The sequence below is a fragment of the Hippopotamus amphibius genome, chromosome 16 (assembly GCF_030028045.1).
Source record: "Hippopotamus amphibius kiboko isolate mHipAmp2 chromosome 16, mHipAmp2.hap2, whole genome shotgun sequence".
Taxonomy (NCBI): Eukaryota; Metazoa; Chordata; class Mammalia; order Artiodactyla; family Hippopotamidae; genus Hippopotamus; species Hippopotamus amphibius.
Window position 1 is genome coordinate 29,886,333 of NC_080201.1, and position 22,547 is coordinate 29,908,879.

The 22,547-nt window shown below is 40.9% G+C and overlaps 1 protein-coding gene across 6 annotated transcripts in view; it reads left to right on the top strand.

The window, feature by feature from the left end:
- The window catches only part of OGFOD1 (2-oxoglutarate and iron dependent oxygenase domain containing 1), a 33,924-nt gene that overhangs the window by 789 nt on the left and 10,588 nt on the right, over positions 1-22,547 (top strand). For 2 of the 6 annotated variants that reach the window (XM_057710627.1, XM_057710626.1), the window contains exons 2-13: positions 1,004-1,149; positions 4,614-4,660; positions 7,735-7,835; positions 12,369-12,575; positions 13,158-13,249; positions 13,455-13,583; positions 13,885-13,998; positions 15,325-15,404; positions 15,684-16,000; positions 17,678-17,800; positions 18,223-18,281; positions 20,626-20,676. In XM_057710627.1, the coding sequence (XP_057566610.1) occupies positions 1,004-1,149; positions 4,614-4,660; positions 7,735-7,835; positions 12,369-12,575; positions 13,158-13,249; positions 13,455-13,583; positions 13,885-13,998; positions 15,325-15,404; positions 15,684-16,000; positions 17,678-17,800; positions 18,223-18,281; positions 20,626-20,646 (1,436 nt within the window). In that variant the 3' untranslated portion in view covers positions 20,647-20,676. Of the gene's footprint in view, positions 1-1,003; positions 1,150-4,613; positions 4,661-7,734; positions 7,836-12,368; positions 12,576-13,157; positions 13,250-13,454; positions 13,584-13,884; positions 13,999-15,324; positions 15,405-15,683; positions 16,001-17,677; positions 17,801-18,222; positions 18,282-19,135; positions 19,498-20,625; positions 22,478-22,547 lie in introns of those variants that run through there. The other 4 variants (XR_009049609.1, XM_057710624.1, XM_057710625.1 and 1 more) reach the window with 4 other exon arrangements.

The window sequence follows — 22,547 nt, forward strand, 5'->3', positions numbered from 1 at the left end:
TTTGTTGGGAGCTGCCAGATAGCAGGCAGCTCCCAACAAATGATCAGTTTTGCCAGCCTGTAGTTCAACAACGTGACCCATGAAAGTAAACATGGTTTGACCAAATGAAGGAAGCTGCATCAAATGATTCCAGCCTCAGCTTCAAATATCACCTTGTAGGATAAGAACTCTGCTTAATGCATCATGCTTTAGCTTCTAAAGTTTGCCATGATTTTTGTTTCAGTGGTTAAGTGCTTTAAGAGGTGAGTCCTTGCTGTTGCAGATGCACAGAGAAAGTGATAGCTTAGTGTTTAAAGTGTAAGCTCTGTACACTCAGGGACTTTTCAGTTTCCTAATGTGTGAGATGGAGATAGTGATGACGTCTACCTTAGAACTATTGAGAAGCAACATAGAAAGCACTGCTGTTCCTGGCATCTGGTGGGTGGTGGTGGTGGTGGTTTTTATTAGAGAGGTACATAATCTCTCCCACCAGAGGCAGTGGATAAAACGTTGAGGTAAAACTCAAGGAGTTAGAGAAGGTTATGCCTGACCTGATTTAAAAAAAAAAAAAAAAGTGTATGTTTTATAACTTCCTCTAGCAGTAACTTAGGGAAAGGAAAAGGGTTGAAGAAAAATTGCTGGCCAGAATTGCTATTCTCATTTTTAACTTGCTACTCTCATTCGAAGTTTGGGGGGAAGTGAATTAAGACTCTGAAATACATTCAATTCAGTAAGTAATCATTGAAGTAAAAATCCCCCAAAAGAGCAGGAATCTTAATTTAGTGACATCATCTCTACTCATCTTAAGGACTAATATTTCTAAGCACAGTACCTTTAAAAAGTAGTATTGTGTGGGAAAAGGAAAGCAAGAGGAAGAGGTTATAATTCTTCCCCCAAATCTCAGACTTTAAGTACTAGGTTTCTGAAAATCCATGATCATCCTTTTTGTATTCTCCCTACTATGCTACGCACAGGTCAGAAATACAAAAGGGAAAAGTCATAGATAATACTTTCCTCCCAACAGAAGCCATTGTCATGGACATGGACCCCTTTCTTCACTGCGTGATCCCAAACTTCATCCAAAGCGAAAATTTCTTGGAAGGACTTCAGAAGGAACTTTTGAACTTGGACTTCCATGAAAAGTATAATGATTTATATAAGTTCCAGCAGGTATTTATGCCCCTTTCACATTAGCTTTTCCACTTCAGAAATTCCTTGTCCATAAAATCATTGAACACCTTTAGACTTGAAATTTTAGTTTGGGTTTCCCACTGAGGGTCCTTGCTTTGACGTTTTTAAAAGCATTCACTTATTTAACATAAGCTGAATATTAACTATGAGTTAGGTGCTGTAATTATTGTTTGGAAGTCTTTGCCCATTCCTGCCTTGAAAACCTTCAAAATCTAAAATAATAGAGGTGATAGTGAAAGATAGTCAGGAAGTACAGTAAGCTGATGAGTAACTACATTGTAAAAAAAGGGGATACGCAAATTTTGGGGAGTGGTATAATGAAGAGAGGAGAACATTGGAAAATAATAACCATTTAAATTTTTTAGTCCATGTCTTTGTTTTAGGTGGCTTGATGTACTGCAGTAATTTCTGCAGAGAGATCTATTCTTTTTAAATTGACGGACAGTTGAATTTGGCAGAAAAGACTATTTCAAAATCAAGGCTGGTTTTCCTTCTCTTAGAAGACAGGCCCAAATCGCAAAAAATAAAGGTGAAGATGAAGAACTATTTTGTTTTCATCTCCCTTTGATTTCTTTTTATCTGGGGTAAAAGAGTAACAAATTTCTCTGTCTTGCCTTTAACTTTTAACGCTAGAGCTGGTTGTGTCCCCCAATCTGTCTGTCTTTGGGCCTAATACATATGATTGAATTAACTAGGTTAAATACACAAATGATGTTACTTTTAATAATTCAGAAAATCTGATGAAAAATAACTTATCCATAGTAAAATTTGTATAGGTTAATTAAAAACCATAGTCGTCTGCCTCTGTAATTATACCAACCTTGATAACACTAGGCCTCTTTTGTTGATTTAGGGGTATATGCATCTCTAATTACTGAAACTGAGAAATCAAAGTAGTTTTTACTTAATGCAATTTGGTAGATGAAAATACTTCTGTGAAGTCAGTGAGAGGCAAAATAATAAAAAGGGCCCTGGGTAACAAGGGGAAAAAGAAGCCACCATTTCTTTAGATCGTTACAGGTGCTTGATGAAACTCTGCTGTGAATAATTTTTACTTTGCTCATTTGGGGGCTGAACTTCATCCTAAGACAGTAAATATAAAACCTGCTTTCAGTCTCCTGTTCTATCAGACTTCGCTTATATCCCTTTTTCTTTGCTTGTGTTGTGAATTGACCTGATAATTGGGTCTATAATAACTTCCAGTCCTCCTAACCAAGTTTGTCCTTAGGAGTAGCCTGATATTCTGTATTTTAAAGCAGGCATTATTGAGTGCATACTAAATGCTTTATATTTATTAACTTATTAAGTCCTTATAATAGTACATTACTGTTCCTGTTTCACAAATAAACTACATCAGCTTTTCCTTCTCTTCTGGGTCACTCCCTTCAACATACCAAAAAAAGGAAAAAGGAAAAAAAATGCTGCTGACCTGACTTTCCCCTTCAGCGATCTCTCTGTTCCTCTGCTCCCCTTGACAGGAGCATTCCTTCTGAGTTGTCTGTACTGTCTCAAATTCCTGTTCTGTCCTCTTGTTAAGCCCACTGTAATCAGGCTTTCACCTGTTGCACACCACTGAAACTATACTTGTCATGGTCACACACAGCTTCCAGGGTAGTAAATGCAGTCATCTGTCTTCAGGCCTGGTTTTGCTTGAGTCTCAGCAACATTTGAGTTGCTTTGTTACTCCTCCTTTCTGGAGATCCACCCCCGCCCCCCTTTACTGTCAGGATATGATCAAAGTATCTTTTCATGGTACTTCCCACCAGGTGAGTCCTTAGTTCCCTTCATTAGGTCTTCCTTTTGTACCTGGTTTCTTAACCACAGGGTACTCCAGGGCTTAGCCCTTGCATTACTTCCAGACAGATTCCAGGGAATCTCATGGCTTTGCCTCTACTCTTGGATATCTGTTAAGTGTCTCACACTTTCCAAAACTAAACTCCTGATCTTCTCTCCCTAAATCTGCTCCACCTGCAGTTTCCCCATCTCAGTTCATGACAATCAATCTTTCCACTGGCTCAGGCCAAAAACCTCAAGGCTGTCTTTGATGCCTCTCTCACACCTCACCTCCAGTCCATTGGGAAATTCTGCTGGCTTTACCTTCCGAATATATTCAGAAAAACCCACTTCTTTCTGTTTCCACTGCCGACAGCCAACACCTGATCCAAGCCATTTTTTTCTCTCAGCAGGATTATTAGCATATTAACCAGTCTCCTTGCTTCTACCCTTGCCCACCTACAGCCATTGTTTTCTTCTAAAATGTTAACGGACCCAAGAGAATTGAAAACATTTATTCACATAAAAATTTGTACACAGATGTTCACAGCAGCATTATTTATAATAGGCAAAAAGTAGAAACACCTAATGTCCATCAAGTAATGAATGGATACACCAAATGTGGTGTGTGTATATGATGGAATAGTGTTCAGCCAGAAAAATGAATGAAGTATTAAGTACTGCTGCAGCATGGATTAACCTTGAAAACATGCTCAGTGAAAGAAGCTAGGCACAGAAGGCCATATATACTGTGATTTCATTTATGTGGAATGACCAGCAAAAGATATATAGAGACAGAGAGTAGATCAGTGGTTGCTAGGAGCTGGGGTGGGATGGGAATGACTGCCTAATAGGTACAGGGTTTCTTTTTAGTGAGATGAAAATATTCTGGAATTAAAATGGTGATAGTTGCACAACATGTAAATATGCTAAAAATCCACCCAATGCACACTTTCAGATGGTTAAAATGGTAAATTCTATGTGCATTTTCCCTCAGGTTTTAAAAATTAAATGGGATCATATTACTCCTTTGCTCAAAACCTCCAAAGGTTCTCCTTTCTTTGAGTAAAAGTCAAAGTGGTTCTAAGGCTCCCATTGCATCTTGGGCCCCATCTCCTGCTGCTCTCCCCCTAACTCGCTGCTGTAGTCTCCTGCGATTTCTTGAACAGGCCAGGCATTCTTCACACTCAGGACCTTGAATCTGCTTCGCTGAGATACTCCCTTGGTACACCTCCCAGCCCCCTTCAAGCCTTTGCTTCACCTCAGTGAAGTCTGATGTGGCCGCCGAATTTATAATTGCAAACCCTTCCCCACTCAGCACTCCTGGTACCTTGTACTCTGCTTTATTTTCCCTCGATGTTGATCACCTTTTTTTATACTAATAATTGACTTTTTATGTTTATTGTCTCTCTCGCTCAAGAATTTAAGCTCCACTGTAATAACTGTGTAAGTATTTGTTGAATGAATAAGGCACAGAGAGGCTAAGTAACTTGCCCGAGTCACAGAGCCACCAAATGGAGGGGCCGTGCATCAAACCCCGGCAGTTTGGCTCCAGAGTCCAGGCTCCTAATGACAGTGCTGTACTGCCAGACTGCTCCCTAAACCAGTCTCTTCTGTGTCTGATTTATGAAGGAAATCCTTTTTTTTTTTTTTATTTTTTCATGATCCAGTCTGATGATCTGAAGAAGAGAAGAGAGCCTCACATCTGTGCTTTAAGGTAAACAAGTACTCATGTTTGTGGGGTGCCTAGTATGTGCAGAGGAGTAAATGCTTTAAATGTTATGTCATACGATCTTTGATGGTGTTATTGTCCCCTTTTGTAGAGGAGGAAACAGACTCTGAGAAATTAAGTAACTTCTTTCAAAATTAACTAGGTAAAAATCGAGGGAAGTGTGATACGAACCCAAGTTTGTCTATTCCAAGGCCCAAGTTCTCAATGATAAAATGTTCAACCATTAATAATCAAGGAAACACATTAACACTGGAGGTACCGTCTTTTGCATGTTGACAGGTATTTAAAACAAAAACTCCAGTGCTGACAGAAGCATAGATACCTTTATACAATGCTGCAATCTTTGTTAGAAGATAGTTTTGAAAGATGGGTATCAAAACCTTTAAAATGATGCTTGTCTTTTTTTGTAATGTTATCAGTCACAATTCTTGTATTCATAATAAAATGTCACAGAAATTTAAAAAAAATGATGCTTGTCTTTTTGTACTGTAATTCTACTTACAAGAATTTATCCTGAGAAAATAATTATGTGCTCAAAGATTCCATACAAGACTGTTTATTGTGATATTGTTTATAATAGTGAAAAATTACAAATTAAATGGCCACCCATTAAGATTTATGTAGGTAATGGTACAAAAGTGAAAAACTATACAACCATTGAATATGATGTGTTGACTTTTAACACATGAATATGGTAAAGTTATTTCATCATTCTAAGATACTTTTTTTTTTTTTTGGCATTTTAACCTGAGACTCAGTTTCTCACACAATTATTGTGTCCTAGTTTAATTTGCAATATTTTTTGAAGCAATGTATAAAATGACGATACTTCTTGCAGGCAAAGGCATATTAGGCTAGATGAAATACACTTATCAAGAGAAAAGAAGTTAAAATAGCACACATGGTGTGGTCCCATTTGAAAAAAGAGACATATATTTGGATACCTGTGTGTGTACAAAGGAAAAGACTTGGAAGGATGGAATGTTTAAATCTGGCTAGTAGGGCTACAGGTTTTTTAAAGTTTCTTTTTTACTTATAATAGGGTTTTTTCCCTAGTTTTGTCACAGTAAGCACGTTACTTTGTAATAGCTGTTTTTCATCTATACAGTACAAGTTATTTTTTCTCATTCTCTTTTTTTCTCTGTGATATTTCCATAAATGGTAGCGGTCTGCAGGGGTTATTTCTTCTAAATCCTGAAGCATTGCTCATGTGTTAACTGTAACTCATAATATTTCATATTTAGACCTTTTTCCCCCAAGACCGTGCTCTAAGGCATTATATCATTAATTCACACCGCCCCTCTGGTAAGCATTTCTTTCCTATGGGACTGAGTTACATTCTGTACCCAATGGCTAACAGCCAGATGGTGTGAGAGATGGAATTCCTTGGTCTTTAAAGAAAGGTGATCTTTTTGTTTCCCAGTTGGGTTCTGTGATTTCTCTCATGAATACAATTAAACGAGAATGGTGACAGAAAATAACACTGTCATTGTGACACTTTCATAGGGTAACTAGAGAAAGAGCTTTCTATGGAATAGATTTGTGGAAGCTGATGTTACCAGTAAAAGAGGGATTGAAGGCTTTGATAAATTAGTTACATAAAGCATCAAGATTCAAGATTTTGCAGAAATGTTGACCACCCACATTACCTGAAGCCTGGTTTAGCAGTTTGCTGTGCTGGCCTATTACAGCTAATTTACAACTCTGCCTATTGAAGTTACATGGTATTTATGTTTGGACTAACCAAGCACAATATTTTATGGAATTTTTTGGATTGGGTAGTAAACTGTGTAAACATAACTGGTAATAAAATTTCAAAGGATCAACCTGGAGACTTGATGTTTAGTTATTAACAAAATTGCATTTTATGGGCATTTCAGTGATGCACATTTGGACTAGAATGATACAAAAAATACTGTCTCTTCATGTGCAAAATTTGAACTAACATAAACTCTTTAAAAATGTTTTTTAAATGTTTCCAGTTTTATTGAGATATAATTGACATAAAAATGTTAATTTATCAGTTAACATAATTTCAGAGTTGATTGCCAATGAGTAAGTTTTATTTTTTTGTTTAAGTTTATTTATTTATTTTTGGCTGCGTTGGGTCTTCATTGATGTGCAAGGGCTTTCTCTAGTTGCGGTGAGTGGGGGCTACTCTTCATTGCAGTGCATGGGCTTCTCATTGCAGTGGCTTCTCTTGTTGTAGAGCACAGGCTCTAGGCACACAGGCTCGGTAGTTGTGGCTCACAGGCTTCATTGCTCCATCACATGTGGGATCTTCCCGGACCAGGGATTGAACCCGTGTCCCCTGCATTGGCAGGTGGATTCTTAACCACTGAGCCACCAGGGAAGTCCCTGAGTAAGTTTTAAATTGTGTTAACAAGAGCTCTGTACAGAGCCACTTTAGCTGATAAATGGAAATGTTCAACCATCTTTTCTTTTTGGTATCCTGTTAATATCAGAACTTCTATGAAAGTTTATTATTACACGATTAGCATAATAGTCACCATTATTACAATTTAGCTTTTAATCTACAACACTGTCACCCACACAAGTGTTCATTAAACAACGGTGCTAGTATTAGTGCTGAGAAACAGCTCTAAAAATCAGTAACTTTGGACTGGAACATTGGTGTTCTTATGAAGAAGGCCAGACCGCTGTCGTGATAGGGCAACACTATAAATTTAAGAATAAGAAAATAAGATGAGGGCATTCCCTGGCGGTCCAGTGGTTAGGACTCCAAGCTTCTGCTGCAGGGGGCACAGGTTCAATCCCTGGTTTGGGAACCAAGATTCCACATGCCACATGGTGCGACCGGAAAAAAAAAAAAAGAAGAAAATAAGATGAAACAGTAGAGCAAAAATATATTACAGTAGAGAGATTTACATTTATTTCTCTGGAACTATTACTCCTGAACTTTGTAAGTTTAAAGTGAGGAACATTCTCAAGAATGGATCTTAAATAAACTGAAACCTCCAGGAAGAAACAGTTGCGGCATAGATCCAAATGGAGCCCACATTATGGTGTAACAAGTTATCTTTTGTTTACATTTCTAGGAAAATTCTGTTTGAACATTTCCGGGCTTGGCTTTCAGACATTTCCAAGATTGACCTGGAATCAACCATTGACATGTCCTGTGCTAAATACGAATTCTCAGGTAAGAAAGATTAAAACCTTGATGTCACTAAGATGTAAAGGCTTTAACCAAATGATGATGGGAAGACAGTGTCAGTGTGTGTGTCCCTGCATAGCGTTAGGATCTTCTTAATGAAGACAATCTGACCCAGCTCATATATAGAAATGCCCATCTTATTGGATGGTATAAGGCATTGGTTCTCTTTGGGAGTATGATGAAAGCTATGACCATATTGTAACCAAGCAAGGGCACGAGGCACACAAAGCCAAACTCTTGACAGCGTTGTTTGTAACAAAATGAGGATGCCAAGCAAGGAGAAGGGGCAGCTCACGCTCAAAAAATCTAAACTCCCCAGTGGCTTTCAAGGAAAGGTTTTTAAAGACAATTAGGGGAGAGGGTTGTCAGATGCATGATCAGCTCGTGGACTTTCTTCTGATTGGTTGGTGGTGAAGTAGCAGAGTGAGGTTTTAGGAAACTCAGTCATTGACCTTCAGGTTCCAACCAGAAGTCTGGGTTCTCCGTGCTTGTGGTCAGCACGCAGTCGCCATCCTCCACCTGGATGCTGAGGCGGTGGTCTTAGTGTCTGCACAACAGCTCAGAAATATGCATCAGGTTCTTATCTCTATCCCTTCAGGAGGAACTAGGAGTGCTGTGACTCTTGTGTCCTAGTCATTAACTGCTTGAGCCTGCTCTTTGGAACCCAGGGGAGGCCTAGGAGACTGAAGCCTTTTTTTCCTATAAACAAGAAACAGGGAACTTAGGCGGCTTTTGTGCCCAGAAGGCTTTGCAGGGTCCTGCTCAGTTTCAGCATTTTCAGAAAAACGCCAGTAATGCACATACACACCAGCTTTGCATACAGTATCAGGAAATTCAGAGGTGACATTGTAAACTCTACTCTTATACTTCCTAGGAAATAAATATCTCCCTCAATGCCTTTTTTTTCTTTTGAAGGTAATAAGTAAATATATTCTTAAGTAAAAAAAGTCAAACAATATAAAAGAACACAGTATAATCCACAATAGTCCCCTTCCCCTTCTCCTTGTCCCCTTTCTCTTCAGACGTGTCTGTTGTCACCAGTTTAGGGTGCATCCTTCCTGTTCCTTTTCTGAGCATATAAATGTCCTTTTGAAAACATGTTTGGTTTTCACCTGGAAAGATAAGTGTTTTGTTTTAAAAAGTCATATCATATGCCCTTTTTTTAACTTTTTTTTTTTTATTTGAAGTAATTTCAAACTGACAGAAGGGGCAAGCATAGTACAAATAATTTTTTTTTTCTATTTTACTTGAGAGTAGGTTGCCCCTAGGATGCTCCTTGACGCCTGAATACTTCAGTAACTCCTGCAACAAGGACATTCTCCTACATGATGGTAATAAACTGACAGAATCAGGAATTACGATTGATACATTATTCCCTTCTAATCCGCAGGCTGCATTCTGTGCTTTGGTCTTTTACAGCAAAGGGATCCGGTCCAGGGTTGCACACAGCATTTAGCTGGCACGTCTCTTCTGTCCCCTTCAGTCTAGAAAAGCTCCTCAGTCTTCCTTTGCTCTTCATGGTCTTGATACTTCTGAAGATTTACAGTTGAGTTATTTTGTAGAACTTTCCTCAGTTTGGGTTTGTCCGCTGCTTCCTAGTGATGAGATATGTGTTCTTTTTACTGCATCTTATCAAGTGGTAGGTGGCGTGTCATATTACTAATGATATTAACTTTGATCACTTAATTAAGGTGGTGGCTGACATTAAGTTTTTCCTCTGTAAACTTGCTCTTTTCCTCTCTTTAATAAGTATTTTGTGGGGAGACACTTTAAGACTATATAAACATCCATTTCTCATCACACTTTGATTCACTTGTTTTAGCATCCACTGATATTTCTTACTACAGTACTGCTATGCAGGTTGCCAAATGGTGACTTTTTTCCCCTAATAAAATCATTTCTTCTCCATTTATTATTAGTTGTCATTCTACCGTAAAGAAAACCTTTCCCTCTCCCCCGTTATTTACTCATTTATTTATGTCAGTGTGAATTTAAGGGTTACTATTCATGTAATGGTTCCTGTCATTGTGTTGATGCCCATAGCGTCCCTAATTTCATCAAGGGGAGCTCCTTTAAGCTGACTCCTGTGTTCTTTTAATATATCCTCATGTTACCGAACCAAACTCGGGTTGCTCGCAGTGCACAGCAAAGCCAATCTGCTGACACCAGGTTGTGGTGAGGGAAAGTACAGTGTTTATTCCAGGGTACCAGACAAGGAGGATGGGCCGCTTGTGCTCAGAACACCCAAGCTCCCCAGTGGGTTTTAGGGAAGGGTGTTTTTTTTTTAAAGATTTATTTTTTTATTTATTTATTTTTGGCTGTGTTGGGTCTTCGTTGCTGTGCACAGGCTTTTTCTAGTTGTGGCAGCAGGGGCTACTCTTTGTTGCGGTGTATAGGCTTCTCGTTGCAGTGCCTTCTCTTGTTGTGGAGCACGGGCCCTAGGTGAGCGGGCTTCAGTAGTTCCAGCACATGGGCTCAGTAGTTGTGGCTCACAGTCTCTAGAGCGCAGGCTCAGTAGTTGTGGCACATGGGCTTGGTTACTCCACAGCATGTGGTATCTTCCTGGACCAGAAATCAAACCCATGTCTCCTGCACTGGCAGATGGATTCTTAACCACTGCGCCACCAGGGAAGTCCCTAGGGAAGGGTTTTTAAAGGCAAGGTGAGGAAGAGGGTCACAGAGTGCGTGATCAGCTCATGCACAGTTCTCTCATTGGTCCGTGGTGAGGTAACAAGGGGAGGTCATAGGGGTTGTTGGCACCATCAATCTTCAGGTTCCAGCTGGTTTGGGGGCTACTTACTCATGGCCAGCTTTTCTCATCTGGTGGGAGGTCTGGTTTCTATAAAACAGCTTAGGAATGTGTGTCAGACTTATCTTTACCTTTGAAACAGAACTGGGAGTCCTTGTGACTAAGTTATGGCTACTCTCATGTCTGCCTGCCCCATCTTTGTTTCTGCGTTCTTTATTCCTCGATCATTAGCTGCTGGGGCCTCGTCTTTGCCTCACATGGAGAGCCTAGGAGGTCACAGCTTATTTCCATAGCCCCTTTTCCCAGTCAGCAATAAGCAGGGGACACCAAGAGGTCTCTAGCCGAGAAGGCCCCTACGTGGGTTTGCTCACTTTCACTCATCCTTATATCTTATTTTCTAGTAAAACAAGATTTTCCAGGCTTATCTTGTATTTCCTGTGCTCTAGACCTAGAGTTGGCCATCCTTCCAAAGAACCCTGGTTCTTTCATATATATGTGAAACTGAATTCACATTGATTCCTCCGGTTTCATTTCCATACCATAGGGTTCACGCTAGGTTTTTCCTTTTCTCTATTTGTAATTCCATTCTTCAGTCTTGGGAAATCTACCTTCTGTTATTTTCATTATTTGTTTATTAAAACAATCCCTCTGTGTGGCATGATCTCACTTCACCCAGAGCATCCCCTCCCCTCTCCCACCTTGCTTGGATGCCTACCTTGCTCAGTCCTAGAATAACTATGCAGCCATTAAAAGAGATGACAAGTGTGTATATTGATATGGAAAAGACATTTGCCATGTATTTAAAAAAAAAAAAAAAGCCAGAAAACCACTGTAGGATTACTATTTATTTTTTTACCTGTTTACTTATTGGCTGCGTTGGGTCTTCGTTGCTGTGCACGGGCTTTCTCTAGTTGTGGGGAGTGGGGGCTTATCTTCATTGTAGTGTGCAGGCTTCTCATTGCAGTGGCTTCTCTAGTTGCAAAGCACAGGCTCTAGGCACACAGGCTTCCATAGTTGTGGCACGTGAGCTCAGCCTTGTGGCTCACGAGCTCAACCTTGTGGCTCACGGGCTCTAGAGCACAGGCTTAATAGTTGTGGTGCACAGGCTTAGTTCCTCCGCAGCATGTGGGATCTTCCCAGACCAGAGCTCAAACCCATGTCCCCTGCATTGGCAGGTGGATTCTTAACCACTGCGCCACCAGGGAAGCCCTGTAGGATACTTTTTTTTTTTTTTTTTTTAATTTTATTGGCTGTGTTGGGTCTTTTGTTGCTGTGTGTGGGCTTTCTTTTTAGTTGCGCTGAGTGGGGGCTACTCTTTGTTGTGGTGCGCGTTGCCATGGCTTCTCTTGTTGCGGAGCACAGGCTCTAGGCGCATGGGCTTCAGTAGTTGCAGCACATGGGCTCAATAGTTGTGGCTCACAGGCTCTAAAGCGCAGGCTCAGTAGTTGTGGCGCACAGGCTTAGTTGCTCCGCGGCATGTGGGATCTTCCTGGAGCAGGGATCGAACCCGTGTCCCCTGCATTGGCAGGCGGATTCTTAACCACTGCACCACCAGGGAAGCCCTGTAGGATACTGTTTTTTAAAAAGTAAATACACATATGTTGGGGAAATGCTGGAAGAATATATGTAAAAATATTAGTAGTGATTATCTCTGAGTCTATATATGTATTCAGTTTTTTTAGAGCTTTCTATGTTTACAGTTTTGTTTCTATAATTATAAAAGAGGAGAAATAAGTGTCATTTTAAAGCTGGAGTAGCTGACGTTACAGGGAATAGCAGGCACACTGACATTAAGTGCAGTCAGACGTCAGCTGCCCATGGGCCGTGCAGCGACATCACCGTGTGCTCAACCACTGCAGACGCCCTGCTCTGCCATGACGACGAGCTGGAAGGGCGCCGGATCGCCTTCATCCTTTACCTGGTTCCTCCCTGGGACAGGAGCTTGGGGGGCACCCTGGACCTGTACAACATTGACGGTAAGACAGAGTCCTGCTCTTCAACACCAGCAGCCACTTCCGGGTTCTTACATGCAACGTCCGTGCTCCTCAGGGGAGACGGAAGCTGTCCGTTACAGGGACGGCCGCAGGGGAACAAACGCCAGTCCCAACAGCCACCTGTCTGAGCTGTGCTTGAAATAATTGTTACTCCAGAGATAAATTAGAGTTGATTTAAGATGAGGAAATAGCCAGACCCTGCTTCTGAATGCTGGCCATGAGAGGGTAGAGAACATGTGCAGCTGCCCGTGGCTGTGAATCTGCCAGGACCAGTGCCTCTGATGGGAGGTCAGGGTCTTTTTTTTTTTTTTTGGTAAATGACTGACACCAGAGCTTGACTCCAGAACTTTTTCCAGCCTTCGTCAGTAATAGCTGGATGGTGGAGTAAGAACAGATGCCACTTAGCAGAACTATATAAGAGAAACGGAAGGGGGTGGCATTTGGGGATCTGGAGGGGACACCTAGCTACCCTGAGAAACCTGTGAATTGTCAAGGTGAACGAGGCAGCCAGGAGTGGTTAATGATGATGAAGCACGTTTACGGATGTGTTCTCTCCCGGCACAGAGCACTTCCAGCCGAAGCAGATTGTCAAGTCTCTTATCCCTTCGTGGAACACACTGGTTTTCTTTGAAGTGTCTCCAGTATCCTTTCACCAGGTAAAGACTTTGAGCCACAAATACGTACAGTGCCAAAGAGCATGCCTTTCAGTCACCTGTTCTCTAAATGTGACACCTTCTGGTTGGACTATCTGACCAGGTTGTTTTCACACCTAGTCTGAAGGGTCCTGAAATTAGTGAGCCTTGGCCAGTAACCTTCCCCACTGGTCTTTGTGTCGATGTGCTGCTGGTCTTGTCCTTTCAGGTGTCTGAAGTCCTGTCTGAAGAGAAGTCACGTTTGTCCATCAGCGGCTGGTTTCATGGTCCTTCACTGACCAGGCCTCCCACCTACTTTGAACCTCTCGTACCTCGCAGCCCTCACATCCCACAAGATGTAAGGATAAATTCCTGTTGCTGGGATTCTCGTCTTAGAAGCTGTGACTTGTCATTTCCTTTTCTGGTTTTAAAATAGCTCATCCTGATAATGAAACTAGGCTTTGAGCTTGCCTTTCCACCCTTCTTAGATACACTTTTGATAGTGTGTTTCTAAGGCAGAGCTTTCCAGAACTTTATTTAACAAGAAGAAAATTATAAAATGAAGATGTGCATATATTTTACTAGTGTGAAATGATGTCAGAACAAAAGCAGTAGGAATTATTATTAACTCACCCTTTGCATCTGCTGCTGCTTTGTAGCATGAAATTTTGTATGATTGGATCAACCCTACTTATCTTGACATGGAGTACCAAGTTCAAATTCAAGAAGAATTTGAAGAAAGTTCCGAGATTCTCCTAAAAGAGTTCCTTAAGGTAGGCCAGCAAGTACTATCTGACATACCACATTTGGCATGCAGCCTTGCCTCTTGGGTTGGTGAATAGGCATCATTAAGAGAGTGTTTTTGTTGTTTTTGGTTTTGTTCCTTGTTAGAATGTTTATGTCATCCTCTTCTTCAAATAAAATATAGAATTGAAAGTAGATAACACTGCTGTTAGTTGTATGGTAGTGGGTTGAGTCCCTTGGGTATTCCTGAGTTCTCTAAAATCTTTTTTTATAATAAACCCACACTTCTATACTGAGGGGGGTGGTGTTTCCCATCCTATTCATCTGATGACTATAGTGCTTACTATTACTTTTAAATAATAGAAAGATTAATAAGTAACAAATTAGCAAGAATGTTTGAGAATGATGAGGTAGCTGGTTATAGTGGAGAGAGGTTAGAAAGACTACAGCCTCATCTCGGCTCAGTGGTTTTTCTGACCTGAGCAGATCACTGAGGTCTCAGCTTTTCTTTCATCATCAGTTAAACTGGGATAAGACCTGTCCTGCCCATCTTGAAGAGCTGTTGTGAGGGCCAAAGGGGGTGTGGTTCTTCCCAGTTGACTAGGTTCCATGGAATCACAGTCCCAGGAGTTGGTCCCTCCATGAAAAAAAGGTTGAGAGACACTACACACTGCCTCTCTTGAAATTGTATAGCTAACAGTAGCATATTAAGGAATTTTAGAAGTATTACAGTAAATAAACTTGTTTAACCCTATTTAATTCAGCTCACCTAAACCATACTTTACAACTGATAGGATTACTATCTGTAGAACACTCCTTGGGAAACTGCATTAAACAAGTACTTATAAAGCCTCTTCAGGATATTTTAATAGATTAATCAGCTTCCTGTAGTACACTGGACTTTTTAAATTTAGAATGCTGATTAAATGCAGCAAATGAGCTGAGGCCTAAAGAATCTGTATTATTGTATAGACATTTTCATTATGATAACATTGACTTTATGCAGTTTAGTTTTTTTCCCTCACATCTTAAGAATTAAAGAGTCTGCATTATGATCCTCATTTTATAAATGCAGGAATTTGAGAGTTTAGCAGGTTGACATAAGACATACAGCTACTTAAGGAAATGGCCCAACTGACACTCGGGTCTCTTGGCTAAAGCATGCTGATGATTTATCTAGTCTTTGCTGCAGCTTCACCATATCAGGACTGGGGGATCTTGTGTGAAAGGGGTGAGAGTCACCTGGCCCTTTTAGGAATCAGCAAGAATGATTCTGCAGAGCTGCTGTACCTGCAAGACCAGTGTGGGATCATAGGGAGATCTGCTAACCACTGCTTCATTTGCTCATTTTCCAGCCTGAGAAATTTGCAGAGGTGTGTGAGGCTTTGGAGAAAGGAGGCGTGGAATGGAGCAGCCGAGGTCCCCCTAACAAAAGGTAGAACCTATCATCCAAGACATCTGCTTCTGCATTCGACACCTGCCTGTTTGTCTGCAAGGCCAACCTCCAGTAATAGGACGTTTGCCCTAATGATGTTTTGTTCCCAGGGACATCTAGTAGCAAGCCCTAACAGAACCTCACGATTGTAACAACTTGGGCTTAGTAAGCTGTGCCAAGGTTTAGGGAAAGAGGTACAAAGCTAATGATGAGCTTTCATCCCATGACTAATTTTAAATCTGTGGCTTTGATGATTACCTTGGTGTTGTTACTTTCCAGGTTTTATGAGAAGGCCGAGGAGAGCAAGCTTCCTGACATCCTGAAGGACTGCATGGCGTTATTTCGCTCTGAGGCAATATTCTTGCTGCTCTCCAACTTCACAGGCCTGAAACTTCACTTCTTGGCCCCTTCAGAAGAAGATGAGCTTGAGGACAAAAAAGAGGGAGACGCAGCCTCTGCTGCTGCTAACACTGAAGAAGGGACTAGCCACAGCTCTTCTGAGCCAGAGAACAGTCAGGCGACAGCAGTCAGGGACAGCAGTCAACAGAGCACTGAACAGACAGACCCAGAGCCAGAGGAAGACGACTCAAAGCAAGGTAAGCTCCTGTTTCATTCTCTCCTTATTTTACCATTAGGTATTCACGATTCAATCGTATTCATTCAACAAACATTTTTTAAGTGCCTGCTATATGCTAGGCCCTGTTTCCAGAGCTGGAAAAGAAAACAGACAAGGTCTCTGCTCTCCCTGAGCTTATATTCTAGTAGGAGAGGACAGAGATTAAATGATACATGAACAACAAGAAAACGTAAGATAAGGATAGGCGCTCTGCAGGAAATCTGAATAGGGCTACATGCTGGGGAATGACTGGGCAATCTGGACAAGCCTGTCTGAGGAGCAGTCATGCAACCTCAGATCTGAATGACAAGAAAGATCTGCGGGAAGAGCCTTCTGCGTAGGGAGAACAGTTGGTACATTTTATTAGGCTAACAGTAGTACAAATGGTGGAGAGAAATACAACTGGCTTTGCCCGAACTTGCTCTAAAACACAAGAATGTAAAGAAGAGGAAGGTGAGTGGTTTCTTTCTGCTAAGAACCAATATCAGCCTAAGAAAAACTTGCTTGAATTTACAAATAGGTAGAAGGAAATTATTAAAAGTAGAGGAAGCTTAATCATCTACAAACAAGATGGAATGGACATATGACATTAAACTAGTAGAATGTACAACACCAAGAGGGAACCCTAATGTAAACTGTGGACTTTAGTTAATAATAATAATGTATCAGTGTTGGGTCCATTGTAACAACACACTAAGACAAGATGTTAATAAAAGAGGAAACTGCCAGGGAGGGGCGGAGTTGTGTGTGGCAGGGGTGGAGGAACTGTACTTTCTGGGAAATTTCATTTTTTTTGTAAACTGCTCTAAAAAATAGTCTGTTTAAAAATAATGTTCATGTTATTTAAAAAAAATTTTGGCAGCTAAACATATACTCCATCTGAAATTCATGGTAAAGAGAAATAGAAAGTCAACTTTTTTTCACTATCAGGCTTTTTTTTTTAATTTTTTTATCAGTTTTATACATATTAGCATATATGTCAACATCAGTCTCCCAGTTCATCCCACAACTCCCCCCACTTTACCCCCTTGGTGTCCATACATTTGTTCTCCACATCTCTACAGATGTGGAGAACAAACCAGTTGACCTGTGCCATTTTTCTAGATTCCACGTACATGCATTAACATATATTTGTTTTCCTTTCTGACTTACTTCACTCTGTGTGACGGTCTCTAGATCCATCCATGTCTCTAAAATGACCCAATTTTGTTCCTTTTTATGGCTAATATTCCATTGTATAAATGTGCCACATCTTTATCCGTTTGTCTGTGGATGGGCATTTAGGTTGCTTCCGTGACCTGGCTGTTGTAAATAGTGCTGCAGTGAACACTGGGGTGCGTGTGTCTTTTTGAATTATGGTTTTCTCTGGGTATGTGCCCAGTAGTGGGTCATATGGTAATTCCATTTTTAGTTTTTTAGGGAACCTCCATACTGTTCTCCATAGTGGCTGTATCAATTTACATTTCCACCAACAGTGCAAAGAGGGTTCCCCACTATAAGGCTTATATATTATGTATAATATCATAATGGAGCAATAGGTCTGCCGAAGGTTTATAGAAATGGTTTCTCTTTAGTGTTATTCTATTCCTAATTATTCTTTTGTAGTCTAGCAGTAATATCGAGGTTATTTTTTTCTGACCTGTTGTTTTTTTCTTAGAGTCAAGTGTTCCCATGTGCCAGGGGGAACTGAGGCATTGGAAGACCGGTCACTACACTTTAATCCATGACAACAGCAAGACTGAGTTTGCCCTGGACTTACTTCTCTACTGTGGCTGTGAAGGTAAGAGGGACAGCCTCTCCCAAGTGACCAGTTCAGAAGCAGTTTGCCTTGGCTGGAATCTCAGATCACAGGAGCCCTGTGTTGGAAGGGATCTTAGGGGGTCATGAATTTCAGCCTCCCAACTCGGAGTACTATTTGTATCTGTGACCGAGGTCTAAGAGATGGACCAAATCATACCTTCCCTCTGAGGAACCCCCCAGAGCTTTTATGTCATTGTCCTTCCAGGTGTATTTTATATTTAGTTCTTAGTTTTCAGTTCTTATTCAGCGTTGGTTGAGTTATAAATTCAGGCTCATAAGTCAGAGTTGGTTCCACTGAACTCCAGATCCCCCAGTTTTAAGCAGCATGGGGTCAGTGATTCAAACAGGTGATATAGCTCTTGCAGTGAGTTTTCTGACTGATGTTTGTTTTCCCTTTGTAAGGCTGGGAGCCAGAATATGGTGGCTTTACCTCCTACATTGCCAAAGGAGAAGATGAAGAGGTAAGTTGCTTCTGACAGCAAACCATCCTTTTTAGTTCTTGGAGACACTTTCATTCTTCAGAAACCCAATCTTTTTTTTTTCTTTTTTTAATAAATTATTTTATTGGCTGTGTTGGGTCTTTTTTTGCTGTGTGCAGGCTTTCTTTAGTTGCGGTGACTGGGGGCTGCTCTTCATTGTGGTGTGGGGGCTCCTCATTGCCGTGGCTTCTCTTGTTGCAGAGCACGGGCTCTAGGCACATGGGCTTCAGTAGTTGCAGCACATGGGCTCAATAGTTGTGGCGCATGGCTCTAAAGTGCAGGCTCAGTAGTTGTGGCGCACGGGCTTAGTTGCTCCATGGCACGTGGGATCTTCCTGGAGCAGGGGTCGAACCCGTGTCCCGTGCATTGACAGGCGGATTCTCAACCACTGCGCCACCTAGGAAGCCCCAAGAGACCCAGTCTTTATGATGGTCTTCTGCTAGTGTCTTGGGCTGACAGATCCATGTTGGTCTGTCTGGCAGTGGTTCTGATGTCTAGTAGAAAGTACTCAGCATGGAATAAAGATGCTAAAGCATAATCACTAAGCATTCTAGCCAGCTGAGAAATTCCAAATAAATTAAAAGTCAGATGGTACACTGCCATGAATCTTTCAATATAGTAAGAAATAAATGCACTAGGTAAAACCTTTCTGGGTATTTGCTGGAATGGGGCGTGCTGGAAAATATCTTGACAGCCAGATCAACAGCTCTTCCTAGTAAAGGATCTTTTAAAGGATCCCCTAACTCCAGAGTCTTTGAAATGGAACCATCTATTTAAGAAAAGAGGTGAGAATAACCTCTTGTGTTCTGATGTATCCCTCTGTCTGCCTGTTTCAGCTGCTAACAGTGAATCCAGAAAACAATTCTTTGGCGTTGGTCTACAGAGACAGAGAGACTCTGAAATTTGTCAAGCATATTAACCACCGAAGCCTAGAACAAAAGAAAACCTTCCCAAACAGAACAGGTTTCTGGGACTTTTCATTTGTCTATTATGAGTGACAAGGCTGGGCAAAGCTGGAAAAAGGAGACCCTTCCTCAGTGCTGGGACGTCTGGAAGAGTTAGGCATCAAGTGAAGGAGAGCCACAAGGTGACCTGTGTGACAGCGTTCTTAAAACTGCGGTTGTTCTCTAACAGGGCTCATGATGATTGTCCTCAATCCAGACCTTGAGCTTGGAGCTAGGTACTTATCTCTTGATTTTTAAAAAAGGGGTTTTGTCTTTTTCTTTACCTTTTCTTCATTTTCCATATTGGCTTCTTCAGTAATTAAAAAACAAATGTGTAGTAAAATACACGTGACATAAATATACCATTTTTAAGTGTACAGTTCAGTGGTATTAAGTACATTCACATTGTTGTGCAGCCTTCACTGCCATCCTATCTCCAGAACTTTTCCATCTTCCCCAACTGCACCTCTGTCCCCATTAAACAGTAGCTTTGTACTTTCCCCTCCCCCAGCCTCTGGCAACCACCATTCTCCTTTCTGTCCCTATAAGTCTGATAACTCATACTCCTCATAAGACAAACACTAGCTTATCTGTCCCTCTCTCACTGGCTTATTTCACTCAGCAAAATCTTCAGGGTTCATCCATGTTTCCAGTGATTGACTTTTTTTAATATATACTCATCAATTTATGACTGTAGATTCTGTCTTTCCTAATCTCACTGGTTGAGAACATTAAAGAACCTTACACTCTGTTCATTCTGGGCCCATTACACTTCCTCCCACTGCCTATACACTTCCACTGCCTATGGCTCTGTTCCACCGGGACTCTCTCTGGACTGTACAGACGTAAGACAGTGTGTAGTATATTCCCTTGGAAAAAGCCTGGCCTAAAACCATGTGGCCCCAAGAGACTTCTGGTCAGTAAAGAAGATGTGCAGTACCAGGTCCCCACTGCTCTTCCATCCTGGAGTTGTGCCTCCAGTGTAACTAAATGATTTTCTAATCTCACAAACGGCTTCTATTTCCTAAATACTGTAGGGTCAGCTATCACACCAGTTGCCGTTCTTTAACAGACTAAATGCTAAAGGCCATGTCATAATGCCAAGAGGCTGTCCAGTTTGTTACATTCTTTTCCCCCTGAACTGTTCAAGGGGATTACATAATAACTGCTGCCTGTGTGCCTGGGTGTGCATGGATGGGTGTAAGGTGTCACTGCATCTTTAGCTGAAAGATGCTATTCTCATTCCATTCCAATGCTGTCTCCCTGATAACTTTTTTTTTTTTACATTTATTATTAGATATTGCAGTAGCTTTTGTTTTGGATGTTAACTAATTAATAAGAAAAGCACTTGGCTTTATCTTTTTTTATCTCCTAAAACTTAGAGTACTGAAATTTGCGTTTAAATGAAGAAAAGGAGTTTCACTTTCTTTCAGGTTGGTGGTTTCAAAATTTTGATCTTGCACCCCCAATCAGTAAAAAAATGTTTCAGCGTGTATGCTCATTATATGGCTATTTATAAATTTTACACATGTACTGATATTCAGTATTAGTTGTTATAAAACAAACACTAATTTTTAAAAGAGCTAAAAAATACCTAGAACTAGTTCTCATATTGCCTTTCCCACCAACATGGCCAGGACCATTTACATGCATACGGTTTTGGGGACCACAAGTTTTTAACCACAGCGTAGTGACATTCAAGTGGGATTACAACTACTACTTTGTTACTAATGGTTTAAATTTCACAGCTTGACTTTTAAGTTCCTGCAGACTGACAGTCATCCCTATAGTAGTACTTTCACTTGCTATCTGATACGTTTTTGTGAGTGCCAGCAAGAGGGGTGAAGCTCTAGTTAATACCCTCTCAGTGGCATAGCCCCAGGGAATAGGGCTGAGCAGGTGAAACCATCATGTGTGCCAAGCTTGGAAAATACTTTGAGACTCATGGTTGTAGGTAACATCTAAGAGTTCTGGAGCACGGAGTCTTAAGTCTTAGCATCCTACATAAGCGTTAAAATTTGCTTATTATGTTCTCCTTTATCTCAATGTGTTTATGATCTGTCAGCACAGCAGAATCTTCTGTACAGTACAAAAGAGGATTCTGGTGTCCAAGGAAAGAGAATCCCTGAGAGCCAGACTGTGATGTTGCTGTCAGTTACATCATCTATAGCGGTACCTGTTCGACCGTGAAGGATGGTTTAACTCACAGGTTACTTTTCTGCACTGAAGATACCCCGTGATGGAAATGTTGCTTTTCCTTAGTATTTCATTCTTCATCTTGATTTTTAGGGCCTGGAGCCGATGTTGACAACTATTAAGTAGCAATAGAGGAATTAAAACATAGGCATCTTTTTCATATTCTTGCAGATAAAAGCTATGATGTTCACTTGTAAAATACGTCACCTCTTAATGCTTATAATTCCTTTTAATCATGGAAGATTTTTTTCGCCAAAGAGCATAATCTTATATATTTTTTAAATTATCTATATATGTTCATTGTGAAGAACACAACATGTAAAAATATAAAGTAAAGGTCACCTGGAATCCCACTATCCTGTGACAGCCACTGTGTGCTATGTAATCTGTCAACTTGGCTAGCCTGAACTACATTTCCCAGGACTCCCTTCCCTCTGTTTGCAGTTAGGCTGAGCCACATATTCTTGTGCATGACATGGAGGGGCCAGAATGAAGCAGCAGCCATTCTGTAGCTCACATACACCATAGCTTACCTGCTGGCTCACCTTCTCAGTGTGAATCTGTGTCTGCACCTGCAACTGCTCCACCATCCCTTGCCTTTTCCTTCAGCTTCTCTGATGAAGGGTCTCCCCACACCATCAAAATCAGAGGCAAGAACTGACAGATTTTAATGTGTCCTCGTGGGCTCCAACTCTTGCCTCTGGGTTCCAGCTTGTTCTTGCTCTTCCCAACTCTACATCCTTTCTGACTGCCTATCCTGTGGGCTTCAGGTTCTAGCATCAGACTAGAAAATTTACAGCAACTACTTTATCACTTCCTACAGTTGTGTACCGTCAAGTCCCCATGACAGATTCCCTTTATCATGTTAACCATTATGTAAATTAAGAACATTTTCATTAAATTATTTTGAGAGCATATTAGTATTTCTGTTAAGAGAAGGAAAAAAATATTTAAAGAAGAACCCTATAAATAATCTAATTTCAGTCCCTCATTTAAAGATGTAGAAAACTGAAACCTAGACGAGGAAGAGGCTGTTAGGTTTTGAACCTGGCTTTTCTATAGCTCATTGATTGCCTCCGAAACTCCTCTGAATATGGTGTTTCTTTCG